Source organism: Danio rerio, chromosome 8 (genome assembly GCF_052040795.2).
Source record: "Danio rerio strain M-AB ecotype USA chromosome 8, GRCz13ab, whole genome shotgun sequence".
NCBI classification, from domain to species: domain Eukaryota; kingdom Metazoa; phylum Chordata; class Actinopteri; order Cypriniformes; family Danionidae; genus Danio; species Danio rerio.
The window spans coordinates 28,159,579-28,180,814 of NC_141028.1; the positions used below are offsets into that span (position 1 = coordinate 28,159,579).

At 37.4% G+C, this 21,236-nt stretch overlaps 1 protein-coding gene across 8 annotated transcripts in view; it reads left to right on the top strand.

Moving 5' to 3' along the window:
• The window catches only part of celsr3 (cadherin, EGF LAG seven-pass G-type receptor 3), a 92,660-nt gene that overhangs the window by 22,946 nt on the left and 48,478 nt on the right, over nucleotides 1-21,236 (top strand). For all 8 annotated transcript variants that reach the window (XM_087264815.1, XM_087264819.1, XM_087264817.1 and 5 more), the window contains exons 3-4: nucleotides 5,724-6,012; nucleotides 20,352-20,574. In XM_087264815.1, the coding sequence (XP_087120941.1) occupies nucleotides 5,724-6,012; nucleotides 20,352-20,574 (512 nt within the window). The remainder of the gene's footprint in view (nucleotides 1-5,723; nucleotides 6,013-20,351; nucleotides 20,575-21,236) is intronic.

The following is a 21,236-nucleotide window of genomic DNA, read 5'->3' on the forward strand; positions in this document are numbered from 1 at the left end:
ATCAACATTTAAGAATCTATATTTCATTCATTCATTCATTCATTCATTCGACTTGTTTATTGGTGCATATATAGGCTATAATTTAAATTATACAACAGTACCTTGGACAGCTACAGTGCCACTAAAGCTTTCAAACAAAAGTCCAAAAAATTAAAGTTTTAAAGTTTAAATTAATTTTCTCCGGTGACGGCCGACATCACAACACGCCGTATAACCGTCCTTCAGGTGGTAGCCTATAGCCGGCATTAAATTACAAAACAAGCTGTCTGGGCCTTGAATTAAAAAAGTTTAGTTATTTCCTCATTGTTTAAAGAGTCTACAAGTTATTAAATATAAAATAAATATAATAATATTAATAATAATGACAATAATAAGAAGATAACTAAGGATAACTAAAATATGACAAAATATTACATGTTTATCTTTTATTAAACCAAATCAAAATGGTCAAAATAACATCCTACAGCCCGTGATAAAAACGCACAGTGTTTACCAATTAAGTGAATGTAAATATTTTATATGATTGTTGTTATTGTTTTCATTATTATTATTAATTGTAATTAATTAATCAATTATTTATTGTTATTTTATTGCCATTTGGACATTGTTCTTTTACTGTATGACAAACAACACAATCACGAAAACCAAAACTTATCTGTAGAAAACGCATAGCCTATGTGTTTGCATGTGTTATAATCTATTTTTCCCCATAAAATAAATATTGACTAAATAAGTCCACTAAAGCTGCTTTACTTAATCATAAGTGGTAGGCCTACCTACCACAACAGAAAAGTTTAGGCTGCTAGTTTAAATACGAAAGCAGCCTAATATGGACGACCAGATGATAAGAGTATTTAAGAGAAAATCGCTGCATGGTTAAACAGGTAAAACAAAATGTATATTAATACATTTTTATAAAATTAATAAATAAAATTAATAAAAATTATTTATATTTTTTTGAAATTATTTTTTTCCCCTATCGTTAAGCATGCTGGCTACTCATATGAGACTAAAACGAAGTAGATAAGTAAAGCAGGGTTGTAGCCAATTATCTTTATATTGGCCAAGTCCTTTTACTTGGATTAAATCTGTCAAAATTATGTTCGCATCCTTTATGCTTTTTCTAATAATAAAAAGATCTCAGGATAACCTTGGCCTAGGCTATCTAAAAAAAAAGCATCTTAAACAAAATTTCTATCAGCCCAAACAAATTTAAATATTTTAAAATATGCGGGTAGCTGATATCATTATCTTTCATTCAATATTTTAATAAAAGAAGCAACACTAACGAAACTTTCAGGTACAATCCAGCACAAATGAAACGCACACAAACGAGACTATTTTAGTAAATATGTAGCAACTGAGGTGGAGAGACCTCTTAATGATCTGATATTATTTTTTTACAAATAATATTTTTGCAGCACAAACGAGCACAATTTGTGAGCAAACGAAAGTAACATATGTGCACAAATATAAATATCTGTTGTTCATTTTCATGGCACAAACCAGCACAAATCTAACCAAATATTTTGGTTAAATCCAAACAAGGAAAACGGATAAAGTGTTTAGTACGGCACAACCAGCACAACTGAATGACACCTGTTTGGTGCAATATAGAGTTACGTCGCGGCTCCCAAAGTATTTTGATTAGGCAATATCTAAACAACACAAACAGATAAAGGGTTTATTTTAATGGCATAAACCAGCACAAATCCAGCACTAAAGAATGTCACCTGTTTTGTGCATTTTAGAGGAAATAATGGGGCGCTGAGTGACGTCGCGGCTCCCGAAATGTTTTAATTAGGCAATATTTAATCAATAAACATAGATAAAGTGTTAATTGTTATTGCACAAACCAGCACACATCCAGCACTAACATATGACACCTGTTTTGTGCAATTTAGAGGAAATAATGGTGCGCTGAATGACATCGCGGCTCCCGAAATGTTTTGATTAGGCAATATCTAAACAATAAAAATAGATAAAGTGTTTATTTTAACGGCACAAACCAGCACAAACCGAGCACAAACGAATGAGACCAGTTTGGTGTGATTTAGACAACATGGGGTGGAAAATGACGTCACGGCTCCCGAAATATTTTGATTATATCTAAACAACTAAAATAGATGAAGTGTTTATTTTAACGGCACAAACCAGCACAAACCCAGCACAAACGAATGATACCAGTTTTGTGCGATTTGGAGGAAATGGGGTGGAGAGTGACGTCACGGCTCCCGAAATATTTTGCTTATATCTAAAAGAGGAAAACAGATACCGTGTTCGTTTTAACGGCACAAACCAGCACAAACCGAGCACAAACGACCTGTGCTGTTTTGAAGTCAATTGCGCAACATGGGGTGGAGAATGACGTCACACGGTTAAAAAAATAATGCTTAATATCTCAGACCCCAAACCAGCACAAACGTTCGTTTTTGCGGCACAAATCAGCACAAACGTAGCACAAACGAATGGCATAGTTTTGGGGATTATTTGTTTTTATGGGGTGCCAACTTCACGGAGGTCAACTACCATAGTATATATGACGTAATAAAGCTGTTTATTTGGTGAAAGGCAAGGCAAGTTTATTTATATAGCACATTTCATACACAGTGGCAATTCAAAGTGCTTTACATAAACGAGAATAAAAGAAACAAGTAAAATAAAAATAAAAACAAATAATAAAAATGCGTAAAAACCAAAACATAAAAACAGGTAAAATGTGAAATAAAAGAATGAAGAAGAAGAGAAAAACATGGTAGTGCAATCTGTTGGACGTAGCTTAGTGCTCATTCAGTAAAGGCACAGCTAAACAGATGTGTTTTCAGTCTTGATTTGAATGTGCCTAATGTTGGAGCACATGATGCAGTTAAATGAATAAACTTTAATAAATAAAGTTTAATAATAATTTTAATAATACATTTAGCAAATATACTTCTTTTTTGTGCGTTTGAACATTTATTTATTATGCACAGAATTAATAAAATGAATAATTAAGGTTTGACTGAATTTTAAGGGTTTCTCAATTGACATTGGTTTCAGAACTTGGTGCAGTTTTACCCAAGTTAATTTAAGTAATATAAACATTGCAGTTGTGCTTTAATTTGTACCAAGAAAACAAGAGATTGCTTGAATAGGAGTAGCAGTTCGGTTGAAACGAGATAGCAATCTGCCCAAATGCACTGGTGCACCAAGCTGTATCATAATTCATTACAGGAACTGTGTTACATAAAAAGCAGCAGTGTCTGATTCTGTGACTGGGCACATTAGTTATCACAGCTGAAATCCAAGGAGCGCCTCTTTATCTTAAAATGTGCTGCAAAGCGTCCTTCTCTATTCATTGAATAATGCAGTCCCAACAAAGCCTTGATCCTTATCTAACTATACACAGAAAATGCCCTAAGTCTATGAAAAAAATGGCTCCCATTGAAACTTTAAATGTAAGCTCTTTAAAATGTCTAAAAATAAGTCTGTTTTGAAAGTGATTATAATTTTATTTTTAACAATCTTTTACTGAGATGTAACAAAAATGTGACAATATAATGCATTACAACAGGGCCGGAGTGGGACTACTTTTCAGCCCTGGAGTTTCAAGTCTTAGACCGGCCCACTTCAGTTCACGACTGACTATATCAATATAACGTCATTTCCAATTCAGTACTTTACAGTGAAGATTTATTTAAACCGTTAACACAATATAATGTTTAACAATATCAGAATCTGTAAGAATTAGTGCTCATATATATCCAAACCTTGAAATGAAAAAATATCAAATAAATACAAATAGATATTAAATAAGATACAGATTAATAATAAAGATTTTCTAATAACACTCATGTCTTTGTCTAAGAAACAGCTTTATAACTTTTTTTTTTTATTTAACTTTTTAAAACTTTTTTTTTATAAATATGAGAACATTAAAGAGTAGCTAAATCTCCAAGCCTGTTTTTTAAAACATCACAGTGTCCTTTTTTGCAATATCTAAATATATATTCTGTGCAAAATTGTTCACAAATATGCAGTCCTTAAACACAAATAAAGAGTAAAACGAGTATTGTTGGCCTTTTTTTTTACCACAGTATTACTTTCTAATGATGGCTTCATTTTTTTCCCCTTTTTAGCTTTCTGATCAAGTGAAGTCGGATTTATTAGTGTAGTGATTCATCTGATTTCATTAATTGTCTCAGGGCATTTTCATTGAGCAGGTTTAATATTCATTAATATGAATTATTCAAATTCTTATATTCACTCAATGATTCACTCAATACTACCTGCCCATTCCAGTGTGGTGGGCTCATGACTCTGTGCTTGGTAACGTTACAGTTCCTGGCTCTTCACTGTTAGCAGCAAACTGGACAGGAGGCTGCTGCTAAAGAGTTACAGTACAAGAAACAGTTTGGTACATAAACGGTGCTTTGCAGACAACGTTGTTTTGCACTGCTCCTAACAAGCTCAACGTTAACTTACCGGCCGTTTCATTGTCTTCATGTGTTGTTGTACTCTTGCTGCCGCTGGTTTTAACGAAAAATTTACTCCGCTTTTTTAATTCTGGGTTTTCAGCGCCACCTTTGCGCTTTCATCAACTTTTTATCTCTCTGAGTTTGCTGATGAGCAAGATGTCGCTGTTGAGGGAGTCGAATGATAATTACATCATCATAAACTTTTAGACTGCATTCTGCTCATGGGGCTGCAAGAAAGTTAATAAAAAGAGTGGAGCTGCGGTAAAATAATAAATAAAAATAGTCAGTGTATGGTTAAATAAATAAATAAATAAGTGAAAAAGAGTGTGACTGCTGAGAGTGCAGAAAGCTAGGGGCCCTTCCAGCCAAAAAAGGCACCGGCCCACTGGGAATTCTCCCGGTCTTTCCGACTAGCTAATCCGGGCCTGCATCACAATCATATTTACATCTTTGTTTTCTATTTAAAAGAAAAACAACAACAAAAAATAATACAAAATTTTTTTTTTTTTAATACAGTTACAGATTGCTCTAGATCAGAGATGCCCAAACTAGGGCACATGAGCCAAAGTTGGCCCATGGTAACCATTGATTTGGCCCACATTCATTTCATTTCAAATGTCATTTCTATTTTAATGTAACCTTTTGTTTGTTTGTTTAATTGTTAGGCTACAAAAAAAGTCAACTGAAATTAAATGTTTCAAATAAATGTTGCATAAAAAAAATCAAATGTTGTTACTCAAAGATAGAGGACAATGCACAAGGCGGTGCAGCTTAACTCGTATATTTAGCATTAAACACCATTGTGTTATAAATGTGTTTATGTTTTTATTGTAAGAAGTTCATTATAAAATGTAAAAAAAGTATAATTAATATGATTAAAGTATTTTTAAAAAAATGTATAAATAAATAAGCAAATTGCCATGGCAGCTTTAATGGTATACTTACCTTGGACCCACCACCCTCAATCAAGTTTTGGGTTTTGGCCCATGATAAGCAAATGTTTGGGCACCAACACTAAGAAGAAATTGTTGAAAATAGAAATCATTCATAGAAGGCACCAGATTATCACTATATACAGTATGTCTTCGGAAATAGGGGAATATGTAGATAGGCCAAGTCAATTTGCTTAGTCTTTATTGTTTTATTTAATAAATTGCTAAAATCATTAATGTTTTTTAAATAAATTAATTTCTATTTGATTCCTGTGGTGATACTAGCATTCTGCGCACACTATTAAATGCACCATTTGTTGTTGTATTCCGGCAGGTTCTCCCGTTTGATGATAACGTGTGTTTGCGCGAGCCGTGTCAGAACTACATGAAGTGCATCAGCGTGCTCCGCTTCAACAGCTCCGCTCCCTTTATCGCCTCCCCATCCACTCTGTTCCGGCCCATCCATCCCATCACAGGCCTGCGCTGCCGCTGCCCAGCCGGATTTACCGGAGATTACTGCGAAATTGAAATTAACCTGTGTTACTCCAACCCCTGCATGAATGGAGGAGTGTGTGCTCGAAGGGAAGGAGGCTACACCTGCATCTGTCGAGAGGATTACACAGGTGAGAGTCTGCGATTTCAGTAGGGAATGTATTAGTGTGTCTTTCTAGAATAGATGATGGGCAGTCTTGCAGAGGCATGCAAAAGAACGTGTGGTGCACTTTGGAGTTTATTCTGGCCAAGGATCGCCCACTTATGGATAGTTCATGCTGCCAAACGGCAATGTTTCAAGTGCGTACTAAATCCGGTGGTTGGCTGTACAGTAGAATGATGGGAATCACAGCTGTCATGTTTATACTGGCCAACAGACAGGTTAACACACTGATCCGACAAACCCGACAACCCTTGGCATTTGATGTCTCTTGGTCAGACAGGTAAGCACAGCATTTCTTTCTATGGTTTGATGTGTAATGAAGGCCATCTAGTAGGAACTGAGCGAGTAAACCTTACTGCCCTGGCCTAAAGATAAACACTAGGGATTTTCATGTCTTAAGCGTTCTTGTTAATGAGCCTGTGTCCCATTCAACACTAGTAGGTTTTGTTGGTGCTGTGATCTGGATGGAAGTGTGGTTGAGGGGGATGAGTATGATTGAGATCAGCTTGTAAGAGCTGTGAAAGTAAACCTTACTTCCCTGGGGCCGGTTGCAGCAGCAGTGCGTAAGTTAAAATGTAGACTAGTTGTGAATTAAAGGGACACGAAGTTAAAATTTATGCACTACAAAATTTTTTTTGTGTTGCACCACTTAACACTACATTCCAGCTAAATATTTACGGCAGCCTCCCCCCATCTATAGTGGTAGAAAAGAGACGACAGCGAGATTAGTTTACACTTAGGAACTCGCGATGAAAATGAATAATGATCTCCCTCTACTCACAGCCTTATTTTCCTCCTAAATCTCACTTTTTTTTGTTTTGTGAAGGAAGAGTTACATTTTTTTAAAGAAGTATTTTGTCTTAATTGTCTTAATTGAATTTCTTCATGACTGAGTTTTTCTCCCTGCTCTTTTCTCTTTTGCGTGTAGAATATTATAAAAAAAAAAAATCAAGTTTAATGTTTTGATAACTTCATGTGTATTTTGCGTGCATTCACGGCTCGCGATGCAGATATGTGCGTCTGACTGTAATGTACTATAAAAATGTAATTTATCATTAAATTTTCATAGGACAGGTATATATACAGTTGAAGTCAGAATTATTAGCCCCCCTTTGATTTTGTTTTCTTTTTTTTTAATATTTCCCAAATTATATTTAACAGAGCAAGGACATTTTCACATTATGTCTGATAATATTTTTTCTTCTGGAAAAATTCTTATTTGTTTTATTATGGCTAGAATAAAAGCAGTTTTAATTTTTTTAAAAGCCATTTTAAGAACAAACTTATTAGCCCCTTTAAGCTATATTGTTCCTGATAGTCTACAGAACAAAACATCATTATTCAATAACTTGCCTAATTACCCTAACCTGCATAGTTACCCTAATTAACCTAGTTAAGCCTTTAAATGTCACTTTAAGCTGTATAGAAGTGTCTTGAAAAATATCTAGTCAAATATTATTTACTGTCATCATGGCAAAGATAAAAGACATCTGTTATTAGAGAATGAGTTATTAAAACTATTATGTTTAGAAATGTGTTAACAAAAAACTTCTCTCTGTTAAACAGAAATTGGGGAAAAAATAAACAAGGGTGCTAATAAATCTGACTTCAACTGTAGATGCATTAGTTGCAGGATTTTAAAGCAGTTTAAGGATTTAAATGCTTTTTCTTGGCTTTTACGTCATTTAATGTGGCTACACAAGAGTTTGAGCAGAGCTTACGACCTACTAACTATGGTTTGCCTTAACCACAGTGTGTTGCAACTGAAGTAAGTCACTAAGCCCCTAGTGTAGAATTTCCTTTCCAGTTTAAGAAAGAACTTGTGATCAGCTGGTGCAACCCTACCCTGGCCTCAAGAGGCACACCAAGATGTTTAGCATCCTGGTTCATTCAGTTTCCATTCTGGAAAACTATGGTTTGAATCCTGCTCAGAGCAGGAGTACAACCGGAATTGGTTACATTGGTGTTGTGACCCGAATGGCATTGCGGTCTCCCAAGCTGGCATAACTGGTTTGAATCCTATTTGGAGCAGGGCAAGCATAACCTCAGAGTTTACATTAGTGACTCGAGCGAGGTGGGAGTGGGGTTTAGTATAATGGAGGCTAGCTAGTAGAAGCTGTGAAAGTAAAGTACTCCTGCTTTCAAGGTACTCTAGTGATGCTAGATTCTATGCTCTTTAGCTTTCTTGTTTGTATCCCCAACTTTTTTTCCTGGAGATGAATCTCACATTTAAACTTCAGCATTTTGGTTTTAAAAATGTTTGTAAAATAAATGTTTGTTATCGTTACACCTGGTGTCCACACTACTCCAGGATATCGACCCATGAAAATGGTCTGTTTCAGTTTGAAAACTGGTTTTGAGTTTGACATGTTGTCCTGGTGTAGACATACTGAAATGCAGACTTCTGAAACCAGAGGTACAGGTATCAACAATCTCTCTGACTGATCTTCTGGAGTACTGTATATCAGTCCCTGATATGTCAAGCTCCTCAAAGATGACCATTATGCAACCGTTAGACAACAAGTATGGATGCCAGCAAGAAATATGCATGTCCAGTGTGCATGAACAGTCACACATCATGTGTTTTTGGTTGTGTAGTGTGTATAGAAATGACTTTCTGAAATGCTGTGAAAACATCTTTATGGACGAGGATTTTCATTTCAAAGTGGCATTTTAAATCAGAATCCACTTGTGTTATTGCAGTTTAAAAATGATAATTCACCCTAAATTGTAATAAAAACTGAGCATTTCGTCACTCTTTAAGTGGTTCCAAACCTTTATACATTTCTTGCTTCTGTTGAACAGAAAAGCAGATATTTTGAAGAAAGCTGAAAACCTGTAACCGGCTGCACGTTGGCGCAGTTGGTTAGCAGGTTCGCCTCACAGCAAGAAGGTCACTGGTTTGAACCTCAGCTGGGTCAGTTAGCATTTCTTTTTGGAGATTGCATGTTCTCCCTGTGTCTGTGTGGGTTTCCTCTGGGTGCTCCGGTTTTCCCCACAAGTCTAAAAACATGCGGTATAGGTGAACTGGGTAGGCTAAATTGTGTGTGAATGAATGTGTATGGATGTTTCTCAGTGATGGGTTGCAGCTGTAAGGGCATCAGCTGCGTAAAACATATGCTGGATAAATTGGCGGTTCATTCCGCTGTTGAAACCCCAGATAATTAAGTGACTAAGCCGAAAAGAAAATGACTTCTATAGTGGGGGAAAATACTACACAAATCAGTGGTTACAGGTTTCAAGCTGTCTTCAAACCATCTTTTTTTGTCTTCAAAGGAAGAAACTAAGAATATATTAGGCTAGGATAGTATATCTATTCAGAAAAAAATATCTATTTTTATTTTTATGTAAATATTTATTGGAAAATCCTTTATTTTGTATTTTTATTTTATTTAATAGTTTATACATTTGGAGTGCACATATGGGTCCAATTTATAGACGTCTACAAGTTTCTGTGTGCAACTGATCTTGGCATTTAAAAAAAATATATAAATATTTAGTATAGTGAAATTAATATTATACTTAATGGGGAAAAATCTATATATTTACCCGATTCAGGCCTAGTCATGAGTGCATCCAACATTTCCAGACCACTCTTTCCAAATAAAACTCGAAAACTCTGCATCAGTCTGCCAATCAAACGTTTGCCAGATTTCCAGTGCCTTATGCATCAGATGGCCAGCGAAGGGGCTGCGAACGCTCTGTGGGTGTACCATCTGATGCTAAGACTAGACGCCGGCTACTTTCGTACGGCACAACCGCTAACCAGTTTGTTTTTCAAGTACATATGTGTGACCATTCGGTTAAACAGACCCAAACTCTCAGCAGAGATGTCAGTCAGAAGTTAAATGAGCAACTCTTAGCAATACAAATGTCGCAGAATGAGAGAAAGCAAAGGAGAGAGGAAGAAATTCAGCGGAAGGATGAAAGCAGGGGCAGATGCAGGATCCCCCGAGGGCCGTACCATGTGTGTGTGTGGGGGTTGGGAAGAGAGGGTGGTTCAGCCCAGGAGGAGAAGAATAGCTTTGATGAATTAAACATAATGCGAACGAAGGGGAGAGAATACATTACTAAATATTCTGAGGGGATGGAGCGCATAGGTAAGAAGGAGGAGAAGAAAATAGAAAGAGAGAGGAAGAAAGATAGTGAAGTGCTCTTTATAGTAAGTCGGGAAGTGGAGGAAAAGGACAAAAGTATCTAGAGACTAAAGACAGAGAGACTAAAGATGGAGAGATACTCGCAAAGTGGGTTTTAGAGCCTTTCTCTTCTGCCTTTTAAGTGATTTCGAGATGGCTGAGAATCAATGGAGATTTGTTTAAGTGTGGTGATGTGTGCGAGAGCATGTGTGTGCTTAAAAGCTCGCCTTTTGTATCTTTTTTAGATAACTGCGCTTGAATGACCTTTGTGTTATATGTAGGTGAAAATGTTTGATTTTTTATTTTTTGTGGATGTCAGTGCTACGTTCCTCGGTTTGTTTCTTGAGAAGTTTGAGATGTCATTGTAAGCTGTGAGAAGATGTGTGAACATATGTTTATGTACTTGTTGTTTGATTGTGTGTGTCTGTCAGTTCTGCTTGAGCAGTTTAAAGGAATTGCTGTAGTTTTCGGAGTGTGTGTTGGTGTGTGTGCGCTGTGAGCAGGAGCAGTGAGTGTGAAATGTTTTCTCAGTATTGCTTGTGCTTGTGTGAGTCAGTCCATATGGTTTAACTAGGGCCAAGGGCATAGAAACGCTTTGAAGAGGAGGTTGGGAAACATCTTAAATAATAATAAATCATTCTGAAAGCATTAAATTCTTAATTAAATTCTTTGGATGAGTTCAGTTTCTATGATGCATCTTGCAGTATTGAAGCACTCGTTATTAAACATTCAGCACCACTACTGACAAGAAACAATATTGTTCCTGGGATGATACACATACACAAAGATTTTTTTTTCGTGGGTAATTGTCACAATCACCAGCAATCCAGCCTGTGCAGATTGAAACTACATACTGCCAGCAAAAGAACTACATATTCAGTCATGCACCACTCACCCACATGGCCTAGATCCTCATGATTGCAAACATACAAAGCTGAAGCTGTTCAGGACTAATTACACAGACTATATACACCTCTCAAACACACACATTGCTGAGTCTTGTGTAAAATGTATAGTGAACATTACAACACATTTTCCTTGACTCCCCTTGCCTTGCGTGTTTTTGAACCTTGCTTTGTTTTGTTTGTTGACGTTGCCTGCTGCCTGCCTGTACTGACTGAACATCTGCCTGTTTATCGGCGACGACTCTGGATTGCCCATATGCATTTGTTTGCTCCTGTGTTGACTGCTGCTTGCCTGATCATGCAATTTAATAAACCCTGCGTTTGGATCCGCACTCCCAGTTGTCAGCATTCGCTTCACTGTTACAGTAATGATAGTCTTAGATCTTTATATTTATTCTTAGACAAACTTTATTTAAGAAGTTTGAAGTTGTTTAAAAAAATTATAGGTTGATCCTTCATCTCTGGAAACATTAAGAGATAAATATCCCATGTTTTTAATATTTTCAATATTTAAATAATTAATGTAAATAAAAATGTGTATATTGCTAATATTTATTCTTTCATTTTCCTTCGGCTTAGTCTCTGGTTTATCAGGGGTCGCCATAGCGGAATGAACCACCAACTATTACAGCATATGTTTTATGCAGCGGATGCCCTTCCAGCCGCAACCCAGTAGTGGGAAATACTCATAAAATCTCGCATTCACACACACACACACACACACACACACACACACACACACACACACACACACACACACACACACACACACACTCATAAACTACTGCCAATTTAGTTAATCCAGTTCACCTATAGCGCATGTCTTTGGACTGTGGGGGAAACCAGAGCACCCAGAGCCAACACAGGAAGAACATGCAAACTCCACACAGAAATGCCAACTGGCCCAGCTGGGACTCAAACCAGCAGCCTTCTTGGTGTAAGGTGACAATACTAAGCCATATTGATAATCCTGTTCTTTTAAATATTAAAGACATCTTAAATGAACATTGTGGCTCAATACTTTAAACTTAAAACTTAAAAACACATGCAAAGGACTTTCACTCCATTATGATTAAACTCTTTGGTGACTCTAGAAATCTTCTTTGTCTGAACTGTGGCTCCTGGTAACTTTTGAAGTCTATATCAAGTCAAAATGTACTATGTTTACTTTGCTAGTGCATATTTAGATGAACAATTAATCTGTTCAAGTTAAACCATTTAAAAAATAAGGTTTGTTTTGGTAATCTTTAGCCAACGTCTGACCATTTGCTTCTGTGTTTGGAGTGGTGATTGTTCGCTGTTGACATCCGATTGACGGTTTCAGCCGCTTAATAGTGGGCGATATTGTGTGATATTGGAAAAATTTGACTTTGCCCTATTTTGTTTTGCTGAGATAATATATTGCGATATGAATACATTTCACCAAATAGCTTGAATAACTCTATTTGGAAAGAATGTATTAATATAGACTGATTGGGATTATTCTGGAAGATTATGGGCCTTATTCTGGAATATTATTGGGAAGATTGATGTAAAATATTTAACTTCTCAGTATTCAGGTACAGGAATTGAATAATCAGATGTAAAATAACACTGTATTGTCTTTAATTTATAAATTATTCAATAAACACATCTTAATTAAAGTTACAAATGGTACAATTTCATGTGGCTCAATACTTTAAACTTAAACCTTAATGACACATGCAAATGACTTTCAGTCTGTTATGATTAAACTCTTCGGTGACTCTAGAAATCTTCTTTGTTCTGAACTGTGGCTCCTGGTACACTATAATCCCAGCATATAACCTCAACACTGCACTTCCTGCTGTGTGACTATTGCGGATGTGCACACTGCAGTATTGATGCTGAAATAATTGTGTAGCCCTAGTTTGCTATGAGGGAATGATGCACAAAATGAAAGCCCATTACACACAATCCCTTATCAGTTGGAAGTACACCAACATACTAGAATAACTTCCACTACAACTTCCAGATCATGCAGACTTTGGGCCCTATCATACACCCGGCGCAGTATGGCGCAAGGCGTGGCGCAGTAGTCTTTTGGTAATTTCAGCTTGGCGCAAGAGTCGTTTTGAGGCGTTGCGCTACGCTGTTTAAATAGCAAATGCATTAGCGCTCATTTTTGCGCCCATGGGCGTTCTGGTCTAAAAAGGGAAGCGTTCTGAGGCGGACCGCTGGTGCGTTGCTATTTTGAGAATCTATAATAGATTTTTCATTAGACCAAAACTAACCCGGTCTAAACTCCGGCGCAGAGTTGCGCCTCGCTTACGCACTGCTTAATACGCACAAGAGAGCAATTGGCAAATATCTTTACATATGAAAAAATGTAAATATTAAGGATATATATAGTATATAATAAGAATAGATATAGAATATAAATATAAAGGATTAAAATATTACAAAATATATTATTTTCTAGCCTACATAAATATGAAAAACTTCATCTCGGGAGGCTTTTTCAGTTCATTCATAACAATTTGCTTTTGTATAATGTTATTATTATTATTAGCAGTATTATTTATTATATCCATATTTATATTTGTTTTATTTAAAACAAGCTTAGATTTGCCCACCTGTCAGGTTTTAGTCCATATGGGGCACAGCATGTGTTTTAGGATATAACTCAGGTTTTTGAGCACATTTTGCTATTATTATTCATTTATTTATTTGCTGGAAATTAGAACTGAATTTAGAAATAGTTTTGAAATGAATATTTGCGCTTAACAAACAAAAGTATTTATTTATAGACTAATTGATGTCTGTGCGTAAAGGTTTCCCTATCCAAAAGCGAAAGTGAAAGTGATCCATTATCTCTCATTCTCACGCAGTAGATGCTCTGTTTAACAGTTTTCTGTTTAAAAAAACTGTTAACTGTTTGCTTGTGAAATGCTCATTTTTTCCACTTAGACTTACTTTGCGTCCTGTAAATAGCGAATGCGCTCTTGGCGCGACGCAGCTGACTCTTAAAGGGAATGGGAGATGAGATTCTAATTGGTTTATTCTCAAAACACACCTATAACTCATTAAGAAAATAAACTTAACCCTTTTAGAACATGCACCGTGGCGCAAGACAGACTTCCCGTCCTTAAATTAGCAAAAAAACGTCCTGACACGCCCTGAAAGCGTTTGCGTTTTGCGCTCTGAGCATGGACTGTCAAAATAGAGCCCTTTAAGTTTGACATGGGCTTGTACTTATTGCTGTTAGACCTGGTAACACTAATCTGTACCCACAGATATTTGTAGTAAATAGATTCTGTCATTTAGTCTGTTTATTTAGATTAAAAGTCTTTATTGTCTCTAATACAATACACAAAACAAATACTACTTCCACCATGGATTGCTAACACATAAGACAATTTTGACTGAACAACTACAAATAAAACCAAAACCAATTTGGTTGGTTACTTGAATAGTGTCATGCAGTTGCTAAGGTGTTTGAATTGGTTGCTATGTTAGCATTAAATAATGAATAAGGTTAGCTGCCTTGACTTGATTGCTAATGAATTTGGTCTATGTTGTCTTGCAAAATTTCAACCAATTGCAACGGAAGAAAACCAATCAGGTCTGTCTTTAGCCAAGCAGTCAGATAGTTCGATGTCTTCTTAGAATGCAGATTAAAATAGCAAAAGCATTAGTCATTCCTTATGAAGAAATCATTCCCGGTTAACAATTTATGACATGTCTAGTTAGTGGGGAAAATTCGACTCATTTGCTTTACAGACAGAGGCCGGTGTCCTGCTTCCATATCTTTATTCTGGTCATATCAACTTATTTTATATGGCTTTTGAATATTTAGACTGGCGCTGTCAAAAGGAATGTGCGCTCAAATCCTTTTTCCTTTTCCCAGGTTATGTTCTTGCAAGCTATGATGAATATGCTAATGCCTATCGTTGAATATGCTAATAACTCTAAGTAGCCAGTAGGATAAAGGCTAGACTGAACCTCTTTAGGTCTTAAGGGGTTTTGGTGTGTGTGACTGGTTTGCATTCATACTGAGTAGTTAATGTAGTGGTTTGTTTGTATGCGGTGTGTGTGTGTATGTCTCTGTCCATGTGGGTGTCCTAAGGCGTTTTGCTGCATGTGTGTGTATTTCTGTGGCAGGTCAAAGTTTGAAGTGCTTTTAAAGGCAGGATTTTCACACTTGCACTAAAGGGAGACTGAAATGTCTACATGTGCGTCTCTGCCAGAGGTTTGTACACACATGCACATTAGTGTGCTTTATTTATCCGCTGCCAGAGGCTCACCAACACAATGCTGGAACATCACAGTGCCAGAATCTGGCTCGCATTTGGCTCGGCATCACAAAGCCTAAGGGCAGGATCTGCTGATGTTTCAAAACCCAAACAACAAGCTGCTTTATGTGGGAGAGTATGTGTGTGTGCGTGTTATTGGTCCATTGGGGTTTTCCTGTCTACAGGTTTTTTGAGAGCTTCTACACATTGCTAATAAAATGTGTGTGTGTGTGTGTGTGTGTGTGTGTGTGTGTGTGTGTGTGTGTGTGTGTGTGTGTGTGCGTGTGTGTGTGTGTGTGTGTGTAAGCTAGCGTCCTGCTGATACAGTGATAGTGAGGATTTCAAATTGTGATTAAAATAAGTGACATTAATGTTTAGCTCTTCATAAAGTGAATGATGGCTCATGGATGTGATAAAAATAGAACTCTTTAAACATATTAATGTGGTATAGCCCCATTTGCTCCCTGTTCCCAGCATGCATTAGGGCATGAATAATTATTATGGAGTGTTTGCCAGATTTATTAGAATTTTTGTTGCTGATTTTGTTGGCTCGTCATGTGCTAACTTGTTTATTTCCTTACTTGTAAAAGCATTGTAATGTGATAAGAAGGCAATCAGAATTTGTGGGTAAGGATGTCACGGCTTAGGGTGAGGAAGAGGAGGCAAGGACCAATATGCAGAATATGAAGGACTTTATTACATAAAAGGCAAACGAAAACAACTTAAACAACCCCATGGGGGAAAAAACATAGCAGTAAAGAGGTGGTCCACTACAATATCATATTTTAAACTTTAGTCGATGTGTAATGCAGCTGTGTGAACGTATACAACATCTCTAATTGCAATATGCTTAAAGTTCAATGCAATTGGAGACATTGGCTTTTGCAGAATTAGCTTATCAAAGCCTACAGCGAACAAAGTTTGGGGACTGCAAAAAAATACATCCAGGCTAGTGAGATCACAAACACTTCAGGTTACGCTCATTCACCACACACATACACCCCGTGCAGCAAAGGGGCGTGGCCAGAGGTGCTATAATGTAGCAGAGAAAGGTAAAATAGTTTCCAAACACTGCTATTTTCAGCTTCTTCTGTTTCTGTATTGGGGTTCCAAAGGACACAAAGAGAGCAGTGCTTACAGTTTAATTTTAATTATGTTTCATAGAATTATTAACAAGTATATAATAGAGCTGCACGATTCTGGATAAAATCAGAATTGCAATTTTTTTTTGCTGAAAATAAAGATCACGATTTTCTCACGATTCTGTAGATATAAAATAAAGGTTAATACGAAATGCCTATTATTATAATTATTTTTCAAACATATGGTAAAAACTATAATAATAGTTTGTGTACGTCTACTGTTGTAACGAGGAGACTGACACGGAGGGATCCATTATGCAGTATTTATTAATCACACTCACTCAAACAATCAATATGCACAAAGGTGCAAACACACATCAACAGTAGCAGTAAGGTTTCAAGGCTGGCGGCTGACAGACAGAGTGGTTTACCAGGCATGGATCAAAGGCAGGCTGCGAGAATCAGAGTCCGTGTATCAGGCTTGGGTCGAGGGCAGGCAGCGAGTATCAGAGTCCGTATATCAGGCTTGGGTCGTGGGCAGGCAGAAGGCGAAGCAGAGTCAGAAACGGGCTGGAGTTGTACACAAGAGATCAGGCAGGGAATAACGCTCAGTAATGCTGGCCGGGGCTAAACAAGACTTCGCAATGAACTGGAGTAGAAGAGTGGCTTAAATAGGAAGCGTGGGTCATTAACTAGACTGAGTTCAGGTGTGTGCACAATCAGTCTAGGTGGATGATGTAATGCTTAGAAATCCGGGGATGGCGGCCTCTGCTGGCCAGCGAGGGGAATGACTGGGACCGAGTCGGTGACAACTGTTGGTTAAAATGCTAAATTTTGTATAGACTTGGAATGGTGGACTTGAACAGACTTTAAATTGGTCCAGGTCATTAACGCACAGTAAAGTGATGACATCAGAATACAACTATTCATAATTCTGATGTTGAATTATTATGTTTAAAACATATGCTTGCAATCTGTCATTGACAACATTATTAGACCATTTTTTTTCTACTGGTAAAATTAGATATTTTGTCATTATCAAATTCCCTCTTGCATTATATTCAACATTATAGGCTGGAGTACTTAAACTGACACTGTTAAACATTTATTCTCATGATCAACAATCTGTGTTCGCTAAGAAAGAAAAAAACATATCAAATGCTTGTCGTAATCATTACTCTGTAATGCGATATGATTATTTAAATGATGTGCTCGCTTTCGGTTTAATTTGCGGTGCGGTTCATACTTCCCGTGCAGCTCCCAGATGATTGCTCTGTGCAACAAACTAAATAATATTTACAGCTATTAGCTGTTATTCACAACATATGCAGGTTCTGTTCACTAAAGTAGACTTCATTCACAGGTGCGCGCCTGCCCTCTCTGTGGTAACAGGTCACGGTCAGCTCACGTCACGTGTGATTTCGCGGCCGCAAATACATCATTACAGGAAGACAGAAATTACATTTTTGGGTGAATTATACCTTATAAATCCAGTATGTGACTCTTTCAACACCATTTCAACACCATTGGTGTCCACGTTGCTAAACAACATATGAAAACCAATGTGAAGACTGGTGCGGCTGCCTTTGCTTTTCTCCTGAACTTGAAAATATGATTGGCAGAATCGTTGAAATGCTGGATTAAGATCGTCTAGGACACAGGTGTCAAACTCAGTTCCAAAAGGGCCGCAGCTCTGCCCAGTTTAGTTCCAACCCTAATTAAACACCCCTGATCAAACTAATTGAGTCCTTCAGGCTTGTTTGAAACCTACAGGTAAGTGTATTGGAGCAGGGTTGGAACCAAACTGTGCAGGGCTTCGGCCCTCTAGGAATTGAGTTTGACACCTCTGGTCTAGGGGGTGAAATCGAGATTGTGATCTTTTTTCGATTAATTGTGCAGCTCTTGTACATAACTAGCATTTGACAAAGGACAGCTAACAGAATCTCAATTCAGTGCTGGATTCAGCTAAAAACTCCTCCAATCAACAAAGCTGTGGATTGTGAATTATAACCTGTAAGGATTTTTATTCATTAAAATGTATCTATTGCATGCACAATTTCGAGCGTTAACTGTATGTTGTAGCAAGGACGTAAACAAAGATGTAAACAATTGGAAATGCTGTTTGGCACAGTTAACAATTTTGCTTCAAATTAATTTTTATCTGTCAAACTGCTGTAAACACGCACAATCTTTAGTAGCGCATGCAGTGCTTCTCTATATAACCTCTTTCCCTGCATTCTACATCTCAAATAACATATCATAATTGGCTCCATATCATAATTGGCTTCATCACTCTTTCTCCTTTTCACCAATTAGCTGGTGTGTGGTGTGTGATCTGGTGCAATATGTCATCCAGGTGGATGCTGCACACTGGTGGTGTATGAGGAGATTCCCCCAATGTGTAAAGCACTTTGAGTGCCCAGAAAAGCACTATATAAATGTAAGGAATCATTATTATTCATTCATTCATTTTCTTTTTGGCTTAGTCCCTTTATTAATTAGGGGTCGCCACAGCGGAATGAACCGCCAACTTATCCAGCACGTTTTTACACAGCGGATGCCCTTCCAGCTGCAACCCATCTCTGGGAAACACACACACTCATTCACACTCATACACTATGGACAATTTAGCCTACCCAATTCACCTGTACCGCATGTCTTTGGAAACCGGATAACCCGGAGGAAACCAGGGAGAACATGCAAACTCCACACAGAAACGCTAATTGACCCAGCCGATGCTCGAACCATCAACCTTCTTGCTGTGGGGCGACAGCACTACCTACTGCGCCACTGCATCGCTGAATTATTATTATAATTATTATTATTACAATACCAAAGCATGTGGTGCACGTAAACAAATAAATAAACAACACGAACAGAAGACGTAACCTAAGACTCAAGCCCATTGTAAATAAAAACACTTACCGTGCACCGATCCCAGCGCCAACCGAAACCAACTAGACTGGAGTGCTGAGAATGAAAACGCCATGCTGCGAACAAAACCACAAACACACCAGGACGAGAGCGCGCATCCCGAGCTCGCCTGAACCTTATGCATCAGCCTCAAGCACGGCTTGAGCACGGCCAAAACAGCGCCCATACAAACATGAAGACACACAATGACAGAAAATAACTGCTCGACCCAAGAAAACTCGAGCCGAGCACAACATACAAGACATGACAGGACTAGTGTTTGGACTCGCTACTAAAACAAGAATTCACAAAACCGAAGTGGCAGAATCCTGACACTGGGTTTCAGTGGTTTTATGGAAAGATTAAGGAGTTAATTTTGAAAAATGTTTTTTTTGTGTTTTTGTTTTAGAAAAAAAGGGAAAAAATACAACAATAAGATTAATATGTTAGGTTTAAATTCAAGTAGATTTATGCGATTCAAAATGTCATTTAACATTCTATGAAACCATTAAAAAAAAGTTAATTACAGCGTGTTCATTGGGTTAGAAATGAATGGCTTAGGGCAAAAAATGGGATCAAAATGAACAAAAAAAAAAAATAGGGCAAAAAATGTCCATGCACAATGTAACCAAATATATAATGGTTTTCATAAATAAACTGAAATGGGAAAATCACTTCATGGAATTACATTCGGCTTGTGCTGCATTAGATTTAATGGTTTTTACGCTCTTTGAAAAAAAAATAATGCGTAAAATAATCTATCACAAATATTTCTGTTGAGCTTAGAAACACAATGAGTCCGATGTTTTCTGATTAGTCACCACGGAAAATCAACAATAATGTCATTAGACAACACAGACACAATTAATATGGTAAGTACAAAAATTGCCTGTGCAAGTGTAAAATAATGCCTCAGGACATTTAAGGAAAAAGCATTTTAATAGAAAAGATATTCCTAACCCTGATGTGTGTGTGTGTTTGATGTGCTTTAACTGTCATGTGTTTCTCTATTTCTCAGGCGAGCGATGTGAGTTTGACCGGCGTGGTGGCCGGTGTGTGGCAGGCGTTTGTCGCAATGGCGGTACGTGTCGTGAGCTCTCTGGAGGGGGATTCAGATGCGAGTGTCCTGCTGGAGGATATGAGAAACCCTACTGCTCCGTCACCACCAGATCCTTCCCACCAAAATCGTTCATGATGTTCAGGGGTCTCCGTCAGCGATTCCACCTTTCCATATCTCTCTCGTGAGTACATACACGGACACATCTCATGTGTTGTTTAATGAAAGAGTGTGTAATCTGCTCTTTAGTCAACTTGACGGGGGTTGCACACTGGAATCAAAGCTTCACACAGTGCAACACAGTAATATTAACTCGCAATTCTAGCTGAAAGTCAGAGAAATTCTGAGAAATGAATTGTAAGTTTACATATCAGAATTGTGAGATTAAAAGACAGTTACTGTTTATTTGTTGATTCAGAGGCGGAAACAAGCTTTCATCTTTTCTTACGTCTCCCCTCTCTCTTTCATGCTGTGTTCATGAGAAAAGCTCCTTAGCGCTCTCTTTTTTTCTTTCATCCTGTTTTGTTTTTTCTACTTCCCCTCGTGAGTGCTATTTTATGGTCATGTGTTTGATGCGATTGGTCAGGGTTTGGTTGCTGTGGCACAAAGGTAATATAATGGATGCTTGCTGGAATCTCCAGGGTGACCAAAACAGAGCTATTTTATTTATTAACACGGTCAAATATCAACACTTCCAGAAAAGGGCACAACCTTCTCTCATCTCCCTAGACACGCCAGAATATTAAATCCTTCTCCCTCTTTCAGCTAAAGCCTTGCCTCTCTGCGCTGAAAGATAACCATTGTGCTACAGTGTGCAATTTACAGACTGGACATGTCCTATAAAAA